Source organism: Ochotona curzoniae, unplaced genomic scaffold (assembly GCF_017591425.1).
Source record: "Ochotona curzoniae isolate NIBS_2020 unplaced genomic scaffold, NIBS_Ocur_1.0 contig_4516, whole genome shotgun sequence".
NCBI classification, from domain to species: Eukaryota; Metazoa; Chordata; class Mammalia; order Lagomorpha; family Ochotonidae; genus Ochotona; species Ochotona curzoniae.
Window position 1 is genome coordinate 3,139,759 of NW_024466313.1, and position 18,987 is coordinate 3,158,745.

At 51.9% G+C, this 18,987-nt stretch overlaps 1 protein-coding gene across 3 annotated transcripts in view; it reads left to right on the forward strand.

Moving 5' to 3' along the window:
- Positions 1-18,987, forward strand: part of PKNOX1 (PBX/knotted 1 homeobox 1) — a 42,097-nt gene that overhangs the window by 8,682 nt on the left and 14,428 nt on the right. For all 3 annotated transcript variants that reach the window (XM_040986668.1, XM_040986667.1, XM_040986669.1), the window contains 5 exons: positions 5,423-5,550; positions 10,246-10,417; positions 10,977-11,147; positions 15,757-15,856; positions 16,586-16,683. In XM_040986668.1, the coding sequence (XP_040842602.1) occupies positions 5,423-5,550; positions 10,246-10,417; positions 10,977-11,147; positions 15,757-15,856; positions 16,586-16,683 (669 nt within the window). The remainder of the gene's footprint in view (positions 1-5,422; positions 5,551-10,245; positions 10,418-10,976; positions 11,148-15,756; positions 15,857-16,585; positions 16,684-18,987) is intronic.

Sequence of the window (18,987 nt, forward strand, 5' to 3'; positions counted from 1 at the left end):
TTAATGCAGCAGTCAACATTTTAGTTTTGTACCCTTCAGAGCTAATACCCATGCATGTCCTCATTACTTGGGGGGCCCAGGACAGGGCCCGCACCCCGTTTCCCTGAATCTGACCCTGCACAGGCTGATTACTCAATTTAGATCCACTTTGAGGCAATAGAACTGTTCCATTCTTGTGGAATTTAGACTGACAAGCTTTTTTTTTTTTTTTTTTTTTAATTGTTGCTTACATTGTATTATGTAGTACAGTTTTATAGGCGCTGGGGATTCCCCCCACCCCTCCCATACCCCTCCCCCCATGGTGGATTCCTCCACCTTGTTGCATAACCATAGTTCAAGTTCAGTTGAGATTCATTGCTTGCAAACACATGCCTAGCATAAAGTTCAGCATCTTATTGTCCAGATAAGTTCAGTGGCCTCTTGGGGAGACCTTCTATGGTCTGAAGATAGGTCTAACAGAGTAAAGATCCGGTTAGTTAAAAGCCCCAACAAGGCTTCAGTATCAATATACAACATTATGAAATTAATTGGCATGGTATTGGGTAAACAATATGTTAAAAATAATGCAAGTTCCATTCTTCGAAACATCTGGGTTGAGACAGTATCAATGACAAGCTTTTTGCCAATGAAATCCCTTCTCACACCGTGGACAGAAAGTGAGAGGAACATTTAAATCAGGTTTAGGAGTGTCCCTATAAGTTTCTTCCTGCTTGAAATTTTGGGATGAGTTTCTGGCAGGACAGCTGTGGCTGAAATGCCCTACTCCACCACAAGAATAGCAACTGTTTTTTTTTTTTTTATTTCTTTGATTGCCTCTTATGTTCTTTAAAATCTGAATGGCAGTTTGACCTTGAAGAGCTGCAGCAATAGTTAACCCTTGCATGTAAGATGGAGTTACTTCATCACAAGCTCTAACATAGTCTTACAAATCTGTCCTTCTCACTGGCTGAATTAAGGTTTGGCAAGTTGGAGTAGCGTTTTCAAAAGCTAGCTGTTTAAGTATGAGATCTGTAGCTGTATTGTTAATTACCGTCCAGCTCACGGCCTCGGTGAGTCTAGCTACAAAATCTTCAAAAGGCTCCTCAGGCTTCTGCTTAACATTTACAAAACCTGGAGACTTTTGATCTGGAGATGGCAGGCGTCTCCATGCTCCTAATGCCAGGGAGGAGATAAGCTGTAATGTCTCCTTAGGCAGAGTAAGTTGTTCTGAAACGCCAAGATGAGTGCCCTGTCCTAAAAGCATGTCTAAGGTAAGAGAAGGTTTGCCATGCCTCACAGATCCCCGAGACTTTATTTCCACCTCAGCTAATTCCTCATATTCCACTTACCACAAAAGGAAGTTTCGTCCTGTGAAGCAAGCCTTAGCAACCTGAAACCAATCATAAGGAGTCATGCACTTTGCTGCTAGTCCCTCCACCATTGTCATAGTGTACAGGGAGTTTGGCCCGTAGTCAGAGACAGCATGCTTTTTTTTTTTTTTCTATTGGAAAGGCGGATATACAGAGAGGAGAGACAGAGAGGAAGATCTTCCATCCGATGATTCACTCCCCAAGTGAGCGCAACGGCCGATGCTATGCCGATCTGGAGCCAGGAGCCTCTTCCGGGTCTCCCACATGGGTGCAGGGTCCCAAGGCTTTGGGCCTACTGCTTTCCTGGGCCACAGGCGGGGAGCTGGATGGGAAGCGGGGCTGCTGGGATAGAACCGGCGCCCATATGGGTTCCCGGGTGTGCAAGGCGAGGACCTTAACCACTGTGCCATCGCGCCGGACCCGACAGTATGCTTTAGTTCTTTAATAAGCTTATAAGGCAACGGTTCCCATTCAGGTTCATCCCATTCATAGACAACAGGAAAACAAAAAAAAATCACCTTCCTTATGTGCCTGCTGCATTGCCACTTTAAAGCCAATCTTTGCTGGATCTGGTCTAGCTGGAAGGGGCTCACAAGGCTTATCATCAACAGCTGGAGACCTATTATCATGTAACTCGGCCATTTGCCCCTTTCCACAATCTCTAACTCCTAATGTAAGTATTTCTGGTTTTAAAAAATCCTCCTCATCTGTTAAACCTTCCTGATCAGTTTTACAATATTTTACATTATCTTCAGGACAGACACATTTTTTTTCTTTTAATTTTTTTTAATTGTATAATAGTTAATTAGGGTAAAAAGGTTCAAGGGCTACAGGAACCTGGGTAAGACTATTATTTTTCCATATTGTTTCATTCATGTTAAAAGGTGGTATTAAGAGAGAAGGCCCACCCAATCTCACACCCTCCCCAGGTCCTGGATGTAGGGCATGCTCTGAGGTTCTTGCTCAAGTCGTTTTGATATTTCAACAGTTATGAATCGCTGCCAATCTTGCCACTCCAAGCACCATGAGGTCTTTGAAGAATCCACTGATTGACCTAATCCATCATAGAGTCTCTGTTTGCCCCATATTTCGCTGCCAAGATATAGCTGAGATGGTTGGTTGACCTGTTCTGTCTTCTCTCTTTTCTTGGTTGGGGTTCCGAGTCCAGCATTTTGATTGGGGAGATCTCCAAAGAAACTTTGTCCAGGACAGACACTTTCAACTGAGCCATAACTAAAGCTTAAGCCTCCCTTCTCAGGATCAAGAAGGGGAATATGTTCTCTCCACTGAGTTGAAGACGTGGGATAAGGCTCAGGTCCCACATCCAGTACCTGCCGCAAAACATTCCAAATGGCGTATGCAGAGGATGGCATGCCCACTCGTCCATTGCTTCTATACCACCTTTTCATATCATTCCCTACTTGGTCCCATGTGTTTAAATCTAAAGTGCCCTGCTCAATAAACCACGGGCTAACTTTCTGTACAAATTATGAAAATTCTAATAATTGCTTCTTGCTAACTTTAATGCTGTTCCTATGTAAGGTATGTTTAATATCAGCATATAAACTTCTTTCACTAGAATCGCTCTGGCCCATTTTTACAGCACAGAGGGTACACAACTTCGCCATATAAGTTCTGACTATTCACCCCTCCTGTCAGGGGGCCTGCAGCACCCTGGGTGAAGTCCTATCCACACCACAAAGAACAAGAGAGAAAAGATCTACCTTTGTTGAGCCCCACGTTGGGCGCCACTTGCCGGAGTCCAGCTCCAGCTGGGTTCGGAACTCGAGAAGGGGGTGTGGATGAGGCACAAAGAGGAAAGAAAGACAGACCACTAGGATTTCATCATCATAATGGACAATGCAATAAAGCTGTCCACTTTATTTATACAGATCCAGTCAAACTCTGGCTCAGACTCTTTACATCATGGTCAAGTGGGTGTTTCTAAGGATAATTCTGCAGTTTGTTTTACCTAAAAACAATAGAAGTTCCTGCTACAATTCTTATTCTACTACTCAATCTTGTATCACAAAGAAAAGGAGAACCTAAAGATCAAGGAAAGAACGAAAGCCTAAATACAGGTCCCTTGATTAGCATAAGGTCAATGGGGACAGCCAAGACAGTGGGAATAATAGAAGGCCCTTTTGTAAGACGTTATTATTGACATTAACCTCCAAGCCCACACTGAGTAGAAGGCCAGCCTCACAGCAGCAAACAATGCCTGGATGGATTAGAGTTCTTCTGTAGGGTGGTCTGGTGTTCAATGCAAAAGAAGGTGGAGCTGCATCCAGGTGGTTGTAGAGACATCCTCTGGGCCCTGCCAAACAGCGGGAAGTTCCTTGCGACCCTGCCTGCAATGGAACAATACCCTTCACACCTTCCTGTTCCCCACATCCACTGCACAGACCCCCACAGTCACATTGCTCAGGACTGGAGCGGAGGGCCACGACCCTGGGGGCTGCTATTCCCTCTGCTTAGGGGTCGTCTTGGCACCAGTCCTGTCTGCTTCCTGTTGTAGCTGGTGCTTTGTTGATACACGGGTTGGAAGAAGGTTTTGTTCTTTGTTGCTACAACTGGGAGGGCGAATTCTGTGCTTTCTGCTTCCTTTGCTTCTGGAATTACTGAGTGATTTTTTCCATTTCTAAAATCAAATCTAATAGCTCCCTCCCCCCCCCCCCCCCCCCCCACTGCCAGATCTCTCCCAATTCCTGGGGGCCCTGGGCCTGTAGGGCCTGGCCCCTCCTGGGGCCTCCACCTGCTGGGGGTCACTGACCCTTCCTGGGGCCTCTGCCCTCTGCTGCTGCCCCAGTGCCAGGCTTGCTGGCATGGAGGGTTCTCTGAAGGAGCAGTGCGGGCAGCTGTGGCCCAGGCTATGTTCCCGGTCTCTCCCATAGTCATGCCTGTCCAGAGCCTGGGCAGCATTGCTGAGCATCAGCTTAACCGAATGTTTGGTGAGATGTACCCCACCAGCCCTTCTCCAGCACTGAGGTCTGTCTCAGTCATTAAGGCGAAGAGAGAACACCATGACGGCCTTCTTACACACCGGGCCAGACCGCTGCTGCAAAGACGCCATCTGTGCTTTTGTGGCTTGGTCTTGTAATGTCGCATGGACGTTGTGCCATCTGAAGGCCTGCGGGAGTCGTCCTGCTGGAGAGAGTGCTCAGTCACGCATGCTACGGTTGGAGTGGTACAGAGACGAGTACAGGCCTGCATGAGGATGACACACACGGAGGAGGCGAGCAGAGGGAGGGGCAGGCACCCCGACTAGACACCTCCCGAGCTCTCCCAGCCCCGTCCTTGAAGGACACGTGGCTGGCCAGCTCTGTCCCACGAGGCAGGACTTGGCCCTGGAGAAGCTGCAGTCCGCCGGGCCCTTTATAACTACAGGTTGTCTGCAGCTTTCACTTCCCTCCCCTCCCCTCCCCTCTCCTTCCTTCTTTTCCTTTCTTGTTTTGTGCATAAGGATTTCAATGCCTTTAGTGTAAGGGACACGCACTCAGCTTCTTGGGAGTGGCTGCAGTGAGAACGTCTTGCAGGTGTTGTGTGCACTCAGCTGCTCTCTGTGGAGGTGGGGACACTTGGTGTGTCCCAGCTGTCTGTGCTCCCAAGGCAGAGGCCGTGTGCTGTGGGAGTGATTTGGGTCCTGTCTTGAATGTGTAGCACAGTGGGTCTGAGTTGTTTGTTTGCAGTATGAAGAGCTGGGCCTATTTGTTTATTCCTGTTCCACTGCAGTATTATTAATGTGACATGTAGCAGGGAGAGAGGGACCAGATGGCCTTTGTGTGGTTACCTTCATGGCCTGTAGTTGTTAGGAGTTGAGGAAGAGACGTCACACATACATCAGTCATGCTGTTTCCTGAACAGTCTGGAACTTTGATTTTTGTCTATTTAGAAAGTATGTTCCAATAAAGCAGTTTGGTGTGGCTGTCCATCCCTCTGGCAGGTTGACGTTCTGATCTGTGCTTCTTGGAGAACAGGACACACGGTAGCCATGTCCTCTAGGACGATGTGACACAGAATGGTCAGTGTTTTGTTTTCGGTAATAGGGAGTATCCTTTTTTCTTTTTTTACAGGTGCAAGTAGTGACAGAGTTAAAAACTGAGCAAGAACCCACCTGCTCTGAGCCAGATGCGGAAGGGGTGAGCCCCCCTGCGGTGGAGCCCCAGACCCCCATGGACGCGGACAAGCAGGCCATTTACAGGTAGTGCTTGGGCCAAAGGCCACACCTTCCAGAGGGGCTGTGGTGTGAGGAGCTAGGTGGCCACTGGAGCTGTTAGCCAGGCTGAGTGGGATAGGAGCCGCAGCCTGCCCGCTGCCTTACACAGAGGATTCTAACATATTCTAAGTCGGAATGTGGCATTTTATTTAAATTTAAAGTTATTTTATTATCCATGCATTTAAAAGAATAAGAACTCTTTTATCTGCTGGTTCTTTGCCCAAGTGTCTACTCCAGTCGGGACTGGACTCAGCTGTAGCCTGGATCCCAGAATCCATTGAGGCCTCTTGTGGGTGGTGGGACCCGTTAGCTGCTGCCTCCTGGGGCCACAGCCAGAAGCAGGGGCACGAGCTGGAGTGGACTCCCATTCCCAGCTGGGATGCAGTCCCCCAACAGCAGTGGAACCTCTCTGCCACATGGCTGCTCCCAGATGTCACATTCCAAACTGTCTCTGTCGCAAAGGGAGGAGGGAGAGGGTATTTAGTTACCAGAAATATCGATAAATTGGATCTATTTAAATTTGAAACTTTTGCTGTAATATGTTATGAGAATGAAAAGACCAGTGCGGAGGAGGAATGGAAACCATGTAGATGACGTGCTCAGCCAGGATGTATCCACGGTGCCTAAAAACTCCCCTGCTCAGCACAGAGTGTACCACAGCAAAAACCAAAACAAACGCTTCCCCAGAACGAAGCCCAGATGGTGAAAACCACGTGAAAAGCCAGTCATGAGGGGGATGCAGGCAACAGCCACGGCAGGGCACGACCCCCAAGCATGGCGTGAGGGGGAAGCCGTGGCCTGGGACCAACCTGGGACCTGAGAGACAGGTCTCCAGCCACAGGCCTGTCTACTCTTCCTGTGGCTCAGCAACCCCCAGTGCAGGTGCTCCCTGGAGGAGTGAGCAAGTACATGCACACAGCCCCAGTGCAGGTGCTCCCTGGAGGAGTGAGAGCTACGTGCACACAGCCCCAGTGCAGGTGCTCCCTGGAGGAGTGAGAGCTACATGCACACAGCCCCAGTGCAGGTGCTCCCTGGAGGAGTGAGAGCTATGTGCACACAGCCCCAGTGCAGGTGCTCCCTGGAGGAGTGAGAGCTACGTGCACACAGCCCCAGTGCAGGTGCTCCCTGGAGGAGTGAGAGCTACGTGCACCTGTACACTGTCCTGTGTGTGTGTGTGTATGTATAACTGTGAGTGGCTATTTGACTAAAACTTCAACATTCTCCCTGTTTCCAGCTGTGCAGCTCAATGTGAAGTCAGCACTGTGTGCTCTGGAACCTTCTTGGTCAGCCCCCCCAAATGGGACTTTGTACCCGCTAGACACTACTGCCCCAGCCTCTGGTTCGATTTTCCCAGATGGCTCGTACAAGTGGGATCACAAAGTGTTTGTCTTTTGTGTCTGGCTTGTTTCCCGTGGCGCAGTGTCCTGAAAGCTCGTTCACATTGTAGCTTTAGCTTGATTAAAACTCCACTGAATGTTCTAACTACATTTGTTTATCTGTTCCTCTGTTAATGATAAGTTTTCATCTTAGAATGTAAGAAAAGATTTAAAAAAAACTAATTAAAAAGAGAAGAGAAAAAAAAGTGGGCCCAGTGCAGTGGCTCAGTTGGCTAAATACTCAACCTTGCAAGTGCTGGGATCCCGTATGGGCGCTAGGTCATGTCCCGGCTGCTCCGCTTCCCATGCAGCTCCCTGCCTGTGGCCTGGGAAGGCAGTCCAGGATGGCCCACAGCCTTGGGACCCGCGTGGGACCGCAAGAGCTCCTGGCTCCTGGCTTTTGACCGGCTCAGCTCTGGCCATTGCTGCTGCTGCTTGGGGAGTAAACCTGCAGATGGAAGATCTTCCTCTCCATGAATCTAATCTACCTTTCCAATAAAAATAAATATTTTTTTAAAAGGAAAAGGACGTAAAATGAGATGAGCCAGATACTCACAAAGCGCAAAGTATTGGAGTACTCCGACTTTTTTTTTTTTTTAAAGATTTATTTTTTATTATTTTTTTATTGGAAAGGCGGATATACAGAGAGGAGAGACAGAGAGGAAGATCTTCCGTCCGATGATTCACTCCCCAAGTGAGCACAACGGGCCGATACTATGCCGATCCGAAGCCAGGAGCCTTTTCCGGGTCTCCCACGCGGGTGCAGGTTCCCAAAGCTTTGGGCCGTCCTCGACTGCTTTCCCAGGCCACAGGCAGGGAGCTGGAAGGGAAGCGGGGCTGCCGGGATTAGAACCGGCGCCCATATGGGATCCCGGGCATGCAAGGCGAGGACCTTTAACCACTGTGCCACCGCGCCGGGCCCAGTACTCCGACTTTTTAAAAACCCTTGCTGTGCGTAAGTTTCAATAAAATGTTTGCACTCCAATAAACTTTTCCAAATTCCCCTTTCCAAGAACTTTTTGACATACACTGTATAACATTAGTTTTTTTTCATGACTTAACATAATTTCCTAAGGCTTAACCCTGTTGTGTCGTATGGCCCTACTAACTTTTTTGAGTTTCTTATATAGAATTATTCATTTGAGAGAAAGCAAGCTTCCATCTGCTAATTCTCTCCCCGATGAGTACAGCAGCCAACCCCGGAGCAGGCAGCGCTAGGGGAGCTGCAGGCACGTCTCCCGCGCGCTCGGGTGGCCATCTGTCTGTCAGCACGGGGCCGCGTGGGAATTCTAGCAGGCAGCACGTGAGCGAACATCACAGATGGTGGCTTTGCTTCACACGTCACAGCCAGCTTCTGCAGCGTGGGCACAGCTCCCTGGCCGACTTGGAGCAGCCATCCCTAGCAGGTCATTGAGCCGAGCTGGCCCACTGTAGGAGGTTCTGTGCTAGAGTGACACAGACTTACTCTCAAGTGGCACAAGCCACGTGACCCTTGGGGCCCACTGCAAACGGGAAACACAAGGATTCCCATTTCAGGATTCGAGCAGATGGCCATTCCCCTGCCCCTGTCTGCAGGACCCTTGGTGGACATGTGTCCTCTGCCCTGTTTGCAGGACCCTTGGTGGACATGTGTCCTCTGGTAAGGATGCTGCACGGCAGTAACGGTGGTCATCGCCACGGGAGGGACATGAGACACTGCAGTGTGAAGTCTGGGAGGACTTATGTCTGCCAATGTTTCCCCAAGAGGGATGTGTTCATACATTGTGCAATTAAATACCAGGAACCACACAGTGGTACAGCAGGATAATCTTTCATCCTGTGATGCCAGCATTTCATATGGGCGCCAGTTCACATCCCAAATGCTCCACTTCCCACCCAGCTCCCTGCCTGTGGCCCAGGAAAGCAGTTGAGGATGGCCCAAAGCCTTGGGACCCTGCACCCGCGTGGGAGACCTGGAAGAGCTCCTGGCTCTTGGCTTTGGATCAGCGCAGCATCAGCCGTTGCACTCACTTAGGGAGTGAATCATTGGACGAAAGATCTCTCTGTCTCTCCTCTCTGTATATCGGACTTTGTAATGAAAATAAAATAAAATTTTAAAAAAAAGACCTTCTCTCTCTCAAATCTGCCTTTCAAATAAAAATTACTAAATCTTAAAATGAATGAATGAATACCAAAGATGCATCACTTCACACCAACTAAGATGACTGTAATTTAAAATATGTAAATAAAAAGTGTTGATAGGAAGAAATTACACTCCATGTATATGGTCAGTGGCAATAAAAGGTTGATTTTCCTTGTGTCCACTCTGTAAAGTGGCCTGGCTGCATCCCGAAGGCTAACCCTCGAGTCCGTGTTTGACCCAGCGTTCACACTCCTCCCCATGCTCCCAGCAGAAACGGGCATGGTCCACAGAGCCTTGTCCGTGTGCCGACATCCTGTGCTCCATGCCAGCTGTGCCCGGTGCTCCGCCTCCCGTCCTGCTTCCTGCCATGACCGGGAGGCAGCAGGTGCCAGCCCAGTGCTCGAGTTCCTGCTGCGGTGTGGGAGACAGGCTTCATCTTGGCTCCTGGCTTCTGCCAGCACGTGGGAGGTGTTCATCTCTTCCTCTGCTTTTAAATAAAATACATTTTCAAAAACAAAGAAGCAGGGCCAGCACCATGGTATACTAGGCTAAGCTCCCACCTTGGCTCTGGCATCCGATGTGGGCGTCAGTTTTGTCCTGGCTGTTTCACTTAAGGTCCAGCTCCCTGCCTGTGGCCTGGGAAAGCAGTGGAGGACGGCCCGAAGCCTTGGGACCCTGCACCCGTGTGGGAGACCTGGGAGAAGCTCCTGGTTCCTGGCTTTGGATCAGCTCAGCTCTGACTGTTGCAGCCATTTAGGGAGTGAACAAGCAGATGAAAGATTCTGTTCCCCCACCCGCCTACACAACATACACAGACACCATTACCACCACCAACTCATAACTCTTATAATTAAAATAATCTTCCCCCCTAAATTAAAACGAAATCTGATATATTTGACGATGTTGGCAGCCTTGAAAACATGCCTAGTAAAATAAGCTTACATGTGCCAGAATCCTATATGCTGCAGTGGGCAGGGGACGTGGTTGGTGCTGGGCTGGGGTGTGGAGAAGTGACCGCAGGTCTGGAAGGCCATCTTGGGGTGGGATGACAGTGTCCGGCACGTGACAGTGGTCGTCCAGATCTGAGTACTCCACGTGGCTGAGTCTGCCACGAGTGTCCCAGCTCAGGACAGACAAGCCACAGCCTCCAGGGAACAACACGCTTGTCCTTTGTCCCCACAGGCACCCGCTGTTCCCACTGTTGGCTCTACTCTTTGAGAAGTGCGAGCAGTCCACGCAGGGCTCCGAGGGCACCACGTCGGCCAGCTTCGACGTGGACATCGAGAACTTCGTCAGAAAGCAGGAAAAGGAGGGGAGGCCGTTCTTCTGTGAGGACCCAGAGACAGACAACTTGGTGAGTGCAGCACCATCAAGGGGGCACGGCGGGGGTCCTGAGTGCCCCAGAGACCCCGGGCTCTGCTCCGGATGGGCTGAGGCCGGGCACCGAGAGACCCATCTCTGCCGAGCGTTGGGCACACTTGCTAGGCACACACTGCCCTTTGCTGACTTGAGCTTGATCGCGGAGCTGTGACTGTGCCCGCCTTCCCCAGGGGCTGCTCCAAGGCCCTCTTGGGGTAGCTTTGCAGCTCCAGGGCTCCAGACCCAGGGTTTCTGGAGCTGTCCCACGGAAGTGGAGAATTCCTGGAGTCAGCATGACTTATGTGCTGATCGTGAGCAGTACCCCCTCTGCTTGCTTGTGAGAAACAGGTTTACCCCAGCTGGGGGTACAGAGCCTGGGCTGAGCAAGGGTGGGAGACTGGCCCAGCCATAGCCAGCTGTCTGCAGGCAGAGGCTGCCACCCTCAGCTCTGCCTCAGAGCTTGGCACTGGGTCCCTCGTGCGAGGGGTGTGGCCAGACCCCCATGCTTGCCAGGTGGTGTGGGTGGCACTGATGACCCATCCCCTTACCTCTAGATGGTGAAGGCCATCCAGGTGCTGCGCATCCACCTCCTGGAGCTGGAGAAAGTGAATGAGCTGTGCAAGGACTTCTGCAGCCGCTATATCGCGTGTCTCAAGACCAAGATGAACAGTGAGACCCTGCTGAGTGGGGAGCCGGGGAGCCCCTACTCGCCCGTGCCATCCCAGGTACCCACAGGTCCCTGAGTGTCAGTGCTGCCTTCTGCCCAGCCCCTGTGCTCTGGGCCCAGTCAACACTGGCCCCATCTTGTCTGTAGGAATATCTTGTCGTTTTGACCGGAATCCCATGCAGCCCCTACATCTGTCAGTTTGGGTGGACTTGTCCTGGCTGTGTGGAGTCTTCTAATTCCTAGCCTGGCCCACGTCCCCACAGGCTTGCGTCTCCTGTCCTCCGGGCTTAGCAGTGCTTGACATCCAAGTTCTGTGTGTGTGCTTTCATTACATTTTTGTTTCTTTTAGGAACTTATTTTTATTTGAAAAGCCAAGTGATAGAGAATCAGAGACAGCTCTGCTGGCTCGTTGCCCAGGTGCTCACAGCAAGCAGGCTGGCCAGCTCAGAGTGGGAGCTGGGAGCTCAGGAGAGGCCTCCCAGGCACTTGAGCCACCATCTGCTGCGTCCGGGGTTTGTGTCCGCAGGAAACTGGATCCTGAGTGGAGCCGGGCCTGGCCCAGGCCCTGCAGTGTGGGGTGCAGGCCTTCTGTGATGTCAGACAGGAGTTCCCAGAGTTCTGTACAAGTATTCTATCCAGTAATGCTGTCTGCATGTTCATGTCACTAGACTGAAATACCACTGGTTTTTTGGTAACATATTTGTCATCTTCTTTTAAGAAAAAAGGTCATGAGTTTCAGAGTGATGGGTAAGAGAGTAGAGAGAGCAAAGTGGGCAGCACGTGTCCATTTGCTGGTTTGCTTCTGACGTAGCCAGAGGCCAGGCCGAAGCAGAAGCCTGGGGTGCCATCTCGTCCGTGGGCGGGTGGCAAGGACTTGAAGATCCAAGCTGTTATGTGCTGCCTCGCAGGCACCGTAGAGGGAGCTGTGCTGGAAGCAGCACCCAGGGCTTGAACTGGCTCTGCTGCAACAGCCGCCACCTGGGTTTAACCTGTGTCCCATGACCTTACATGGATGGGTGTGTTGGTTTTGGTTTTGAGTAGATTCCTTAGGGTTTCCTACCAGTCATGTCACCTGCAAAAAGGGGCAGTTGCATTTTTTTTCCTCTTCGGCTCTAATATACCTTTTATTTCTTTTTCTTGCTTTATTGCATTGGCTAAAACACACAGTCTTGTCTTTTGCTTTATTTTTTTTTAAGATTTATTTATTTTTGAGCCCAGTGCAATAGTCTAGTGGCTAAAGTCCTCATCTTGTATGTGCCAGGATCCATGTGGGTGCCGGTTTATGTCCCAGCTGCTCCACTTCCCTTCCATCTTTCTGCCTGTGGCCTGGAAAGTAGTACAAGATTGCCCAAAGTACAAGATGGACCCTGCATCCGTATGGGAGACCTGGAAGAAGCTTCTGGATCCTGGTTTTCGGTCAGCTCAGTTCTGGCCATTGTGGCCACTTAGGAAGTGAACCAGCAGATGGAAGATCCCTTTCTCTGTCTTTTCTCTCTGTAAATCTGAGTTTCCATTAAAAAAATAATAAAATAAATCATATAATTTGCTTGAAAGGCAAATTTTTCAGAGAGGAGGAGGTTTCATCACTGGTTCACTCCCCAAGAAGCCACAATGACTAGAGCCGAGTTGATCTGAAGCCCTTCCTGTGGAGGTGCCGGGCCCAGATGGAAGGCCGGTGCTTGCAGGAGGCTTAGCCTGCTCTGCAACCATCCTGGCCCTGCAAGCAGGTGTCCTTGCCTGGCTCGCGGCTCCAGGGGCACCTTCCAGTCTTCCTGCACTAGTGAGCCTGGCTGTAAGGGTTTTATTTCCCCAAGCACTCTGTGGACTGCCGTTGTTCTGAAGGGTGTTATTATCCTGGGTTAGGTGCTTTCCCTACACCGACACGGGAGATCGCGCGGCCCTCTCGTTGGAGACAGTGCGGGATTACTCGCCATTTTTAGTGTTGGGTGAGCCGAGCATTGCTGGAATAAACTCCACGTGACCATGGCACATGATTGTTTTTTAATGTGTTGTCTGAATTCTGTTTGCTAAGATGCTAAGCTGACTCGGGTTCATTCATAAGGGGTGCCGGGCGCGGGCTGGTTTTTGTACTTTCTTGGCCTGAACGGGGTCTGGCCGACGTGAGCTCCGGCCAACGGACTGGGGAGCTGCCCCCCTCCCGTGTTTTCTGGAAGAGATCCCCTGTTAGTATGGAGTCCCCAGGAGTTGTGCTGTTAGAAACCCACTTCCTGCTGGCTGCACAGCTGGTGGAGCTGGTCTCGCGTGTCGGGTGGGCTGTGTGCGTGGCAGTGAGCCCCGAGGAGCTGGCGCCTGGCCCCTGCCCTGGTCAGCTGCCCCCTTGGCTGTCTTCGTGGTCTGTCACGGTCCCTGCTCTTCATTCCTTGGACTGCTAACCTGTCTTCTGTCTCTTTTTGCTTTTTTCTTTTCCTTTCATTCTTGTTGGAGGCTTATTTATGTAGGATTTTTTTCAAAGACACAAGCATTTTGTTTCAGTAATTTTTCTAATTTAGTTTTTTTTGGTTTCTGCTCTGCTGTCACTATTTCCATCTGCCCTCTTTTTTTTTTTTTTAAGTCAGGCTTTTATTTAAACTGTTCACTCTAGATTTATTTTTTATTTTTATTGGAGAGGAGAGACAGAGAGGAGAGACAGAGAGAAAGATCTTCCTTCCGATGATTTTCACTCCCCAAGTGAGCGCAACAGCCGATGCTATGCCGATCTGAAGCTAGGAGCCTCTTCCGGGTCTCCCACGCGGGTGCAGGGTCCCAAAGCCTTGGGCCGTCCTCGACTGCTTTCCCAGGCCACAGGCAGGGAGCTGGAAGGGAAGCGGGGCTGCCGGGATTGAACCAGCGCCCATATGGGATCCCAGGCGTGCAAGGCGAGGACCTTAACCACTGCGCCACCGCGCCGGGCCCATCCTTCTGCCCTCTTGCTGTGGGTTCGTTCTGTTTCCCTTTCTCTGGGCTCTTAGGGTGGCAGTTGGGTGATCGATTTAAATTCTGAACTTGTGTTTCTTTATATTTATTTATTTATTCATTTTAAGATTTATTTATCTTTATTACAAAGTCAGATATACAGAGAGGAGGAGAGACAGAGAGTATTAGAACTGGCAACCATATGGGATCCTGGTGCATGCAAGGCGAGAACTTTAACCACTATGCTGTCGCGCGGGCCCTGAACTTGTGTTTCGATCAACTTAGCATGGCAGATGTTCAGCCAAGTCCTGTCACACACCCACAGCGGCTGTGGCCCTCAGGCCAGCATGTGTATGCTGTGTGATGACACAGGCCTGAGGGCATGCTGGGGCCCCTTGGTCTCTCCATGCCAGCTGCCTGCCCTTGCAGAGCTGTGTGGAGCCAGCATCCTGTGGGCAGGACCTCCAGTGAGGTGCTCACAGGCCTTGGGAGCACTTGCTGCTGGATCTAACCACAGGTGCTCGACACACGGGTAGCAGGGTGGTGAGGGGTCAGTGCTGTGGGCCAGGCCACCGTCGGGGCCGCTGCCCTCTGCCCCGCCACGTCCAGGTCTTTGTTTAGGCTCTTCTGGCTGAGGAGGGCCTGGTGTGGAAGTGGACGAAGCTTTGGGGGTAGAAGGCCACGTCCACTTGGTCACAGGTCTGTGGCTGAGGCACGTGGAGTGGGCCAGGAGACGGGCAGCACCTATGGGAGCCGGCGTGGAGGCGTAGCGTGTTAAGCTTCCTCTTCCAGCACTAGCCTCCTGTATCAGTGTCAGTATGAGGCCGGCAGCCCCCTGGCAATGCAGACAGCCCAGGTGCTCGGGCCTTCACCACCTGTGTGGGGGAGCAGGGTGGGCTCCTGGCTTCAGCTGCCCCCCGCCATGGGGTGTCAGCCAGTGGGGTGCCTTCCCCTCCCTTCCTTCTGCTGACCCAGCCCCAACCCCACTGCTCTGTGTTTCAAATAAATACATTTTATTTTTAAAAAGATTTATTTATTTTATTGGAAAGGCAGATATATGGAGAGGAGGAGAGACAGAGAGAAAGATCCTCTGTCTGATGGTTCATTCCCCAAGCGGCCACAACAGTTGGAGCTGAGCCAATTCGATGCCAGGAGCCTCTTGGGTCTCCCATGCGGGTGCAGGGTCCCAAGGCTTTGGTCCATCCTCGACTGCTTTCCCGGGCCACAAGCAGGGGCTGGATGGGAAGCAGGGCAGCTGGGACTAGAAGTGGCGCCCACATGGGACCCTTGTGAGTTCAAGGCGAGGACTTTAGCTGCTATGCTAGCGTGCCGGGCCCTCAAATAAATACATTTTTTTAAAAAAGAAAAGAAAAATAATCTTTTGGAAGCCACCCAGCGAAGTGACCATTGTGTTTAATCCCTGGTTGGTGTCTGTGCCTGGGTTGCCCATTGCATGATGCTGCCCCAAAGCCCTCCCGTCCAGGTGTGGGCTGCTCCCCATCTGGGTGCGTGCTCCCTCCCACCCATGTGTGGACTCCCTCCTGCTCAGGTGTGAGCTATCCCCGTGCGTCTGGGTTTGGGCTGCCCCCCATCCAGGTGTGGGCTGCTCCCCATGCATCCAGATGTAGGCTCCCTCCATCCGGGTGTGGGCTGCCCCGTGTGTCTGAGTGTGGATATCTCCACCTCTTGTTCTAAACTGTGACCCTGAGTGTCCATGTTCTGACTGTCCCTTCAATGTGTGTTCTGACCCCCAGCAGATTCAAAGTGCCATCACGGGGACCCTCAGCCCTCAAGGCATCGTGGTGCCCGCCTCCGCCCTGCAGCAGGGGAACGTAACCATGGCGACAGTGGCAGGTAGGCCCCTGGAGGCAGGCCCCTGCTCCATGCGCTCGTGTGCGGTCAAAGTGGTAGTGTCCAGTCAGTGCCTGCAGCAGCAGCAGAGCCCAGAGCCACGTGAGTGCTCTCACATTCATTCTCACATGCATTTTATGCAACTTTTATGCCCCCCAAAAAATTGCAAAGAAAAGGAGGGTTTTCTAGAAAGATACAGAGAGAAAAGAAAAGCTGTGCTTTCTAGTATCTCGGTTGTCAATCTTGCTTTCCCGGCACGTGGAAGGTCCTGAGTCGTGTCATTAAGTGACAGTGACAACCCAGGGACACAACAGCCTGGGTCCCGGGGCAGCACTCGGTGGACCTTCCTCTGGAGCTTACAGAGAATCTGGTCGGCGGGAGACCTCACGTGCAGGAAATGCTGCTGGTCACGACAGCACCAGGATAGCCCTGCAGGGACGGAAGACAGGCTTGTGCCTGGGCTCCAGGCTCACCTTGAATCTTGGGCCAGACCTGGGACAGGTGCCGACTGCAGGAAATAGGGGCAAGCTAGGGAGCAGCCAGGCTCTGGCAGCACCCTCGTCCACCCCCCAGGGGTGCTGCGTGGGAGCGGGGCACAGCACTGGAGCATTTGAGGGGACTGGGAAGTTGTCAGGCTGGAGGCTGGCTTGTACGTGAGGGCGCCGAGATTGCCAAAGCAGTTTAGCTCACCAAGACTCGCTAGTTGATTAACTTGCTCCTTCTCCTTTTGAGGCGGCACGGTTTATCAGCCTGTCACGGTCGTCACTCCACAGGGCCAGGTGGTCACGCAGGCACTGTCGCCTGGAACCATTAGGATCCAGAATTCCCAGGTACGTGTGTATCCTGCAAGGGTGGGAGTGAGTGAGCTGCCCTCAGGGACACGAGCAGAACAGGCTGCAGCCGCCCTCTGATCCGCCCCTTGTCCATGCAGAGCTGGGGGTCAGAGGGCCCCTTCCCGCTGCCCGTGAGCTGGCCTCCTTCTCCGGCAGGAACCCTCCGTGGGAGTCCGCTTCCCTGCATCTGCCGCTCATCCTGTGTGTCCTCTGCACACGCCACACACGCAGCATACACTCCAGAGCCACACTTACACACCACTCACACTGCATACTGCATAGCCACACACAACACACATACACACACACACACCACTCACACACACTGCATACTGCATAGCCACACACAGCACACACACGCACTGCATACTGCATAGCCACACATACTATTCACGCATACCCCACTCACACATACCACACACAGAGCACGTACCATAGAGGCACACACACACTGCATACACATACTATTCGTACACAGACCCCACTAACACATGGCACTCACATGCATACCACATACTTCACACACAGTTTACACCACTCACACATGCACACCACTTGTCACACAATGTATGTAACTCACACGCTACACTGACACACCACACACACACACGTCACTCATACATGCCACAGGCTGCCTAGACACACCACACATACAGACATCACTCACACACACACCAGACACATAAAGCACACCTAGACCACTCACACGTTACACACCTAGACCACTCACATGTTACACACCTAGAACACTCACACATTACACATCTAGACCACACCTAGAACACTCACACGTTACACACCTAGACCACTCACACGTTACACACCTAGAACACTCACACATTACACATCTAGAACACTCACACATTACACATCTAGACCACTCACATGTTACACACCTAGACCATTCGCACGTTACACACCTAGAACACACCTAGACCACTCGCATGTTACACACCTAGACCACTCACACGTTACACACCTAGACCACTCACACATTACACACCTAGACCACACCTAGACCATTCACACGTTACACACCTAGAACACTCACACGTTACACACCTAGACCACTCACACGTTACACACCTAGAACACACCTAGACCACTCACACACTACACACCTAGTCCATACCAGACCACTCACACACACACACCACAGCCCACACCATCCCTTGTCTCTTGTCCCTCTGGAAGCCCTGTCCTGCTCCCTCAGGATGGTCCTGTGTCCCTGGCTCCAGCTCTGGGTCCTGGGCTACTGGTGTTTGACTGACTGAACTGGAATGTGCAGCCTGAGGGCTCTCTGTGTCTTGCTGAGCTGTTATCAGCTGCAAACTGGAATTTGCTGCTTGGGGGAGTGTGGCAGGCAGGAGCAGCTGTGGGGCTGGGGAGCGGCTGGAGGGAGTGTGGCAGGCAGGAGCAGCTGTGGGGCTGGGGAGTGGCTGGAGGGAGTGTGGCAGGCAGGAGCAGCTGTGGGGCTGGGGAGTGGCTGGAGGGAGTGTGGCAGGCAGGAGCAGCTGTGGGGCTGGGGAGCGGCTGGAGGGAGTGTGGCAGGCAGGAGCAGCTGTGGGGCTGGGGAGTGGCTGGGGGGAGCACGGGCAGCCTGTGGTTTTCTCCTTTGATCACGGTTGAGTCTGGCAGAGCCACAGGCTGCAGGGCAACAAGGCCGAGGACTTTGATGGGACCTCCCCGGCGTCTGGGCCCCCATGGGTGTGGCTGTGCACGTGCCCCCCCCCCCCCAGGGCCCAGGAGCAGAGAGAGGAGAGGGCCTCGGTGGTTCCCCCTGCTTGCCAGGTCTTTCCCAGCTGGTGTCTGTGAGCAAAGGCAGTGCAGTGTCCTGGTGCGAGGCTGCACTAAAAGGAAAGGCCGTGTGTCGATTTTAAAGATTTATTTTTATTGGAAGGTGAGATATAAAGAGGAGGAGAGACAGAGAGGAAGATCTTCCTTCTGTTCACTGATCCGAAGCCAGGAGCCTGGAGCCTCTTGGGTTTCCCACGCGGGTGCAGGATCCCAAAGCTTTAGGCCATCCTCAACTGCTTTCCCGGGCCAGAAGCAGGGAGCTGGATGGGAAGTGGGGCTGCCGGGATTAGATCCGATGCCCATATGGGATCCTAGCATGTGCAAGGCGAGGACTTTAGCCACTAGGCCACCACACCGGGTACTTTTATGTATCTTAAAAGCACCAAAGGGAGCAAGAGAAAGAAAGAGCTCCCATCAGCCTTCCATCAGCTGGCTCACTTCCGGAACGGACAGGCCAGGCTGAAGCCAGAGGCAGGGACTCTGTCCACATATGCCATGGGCCAG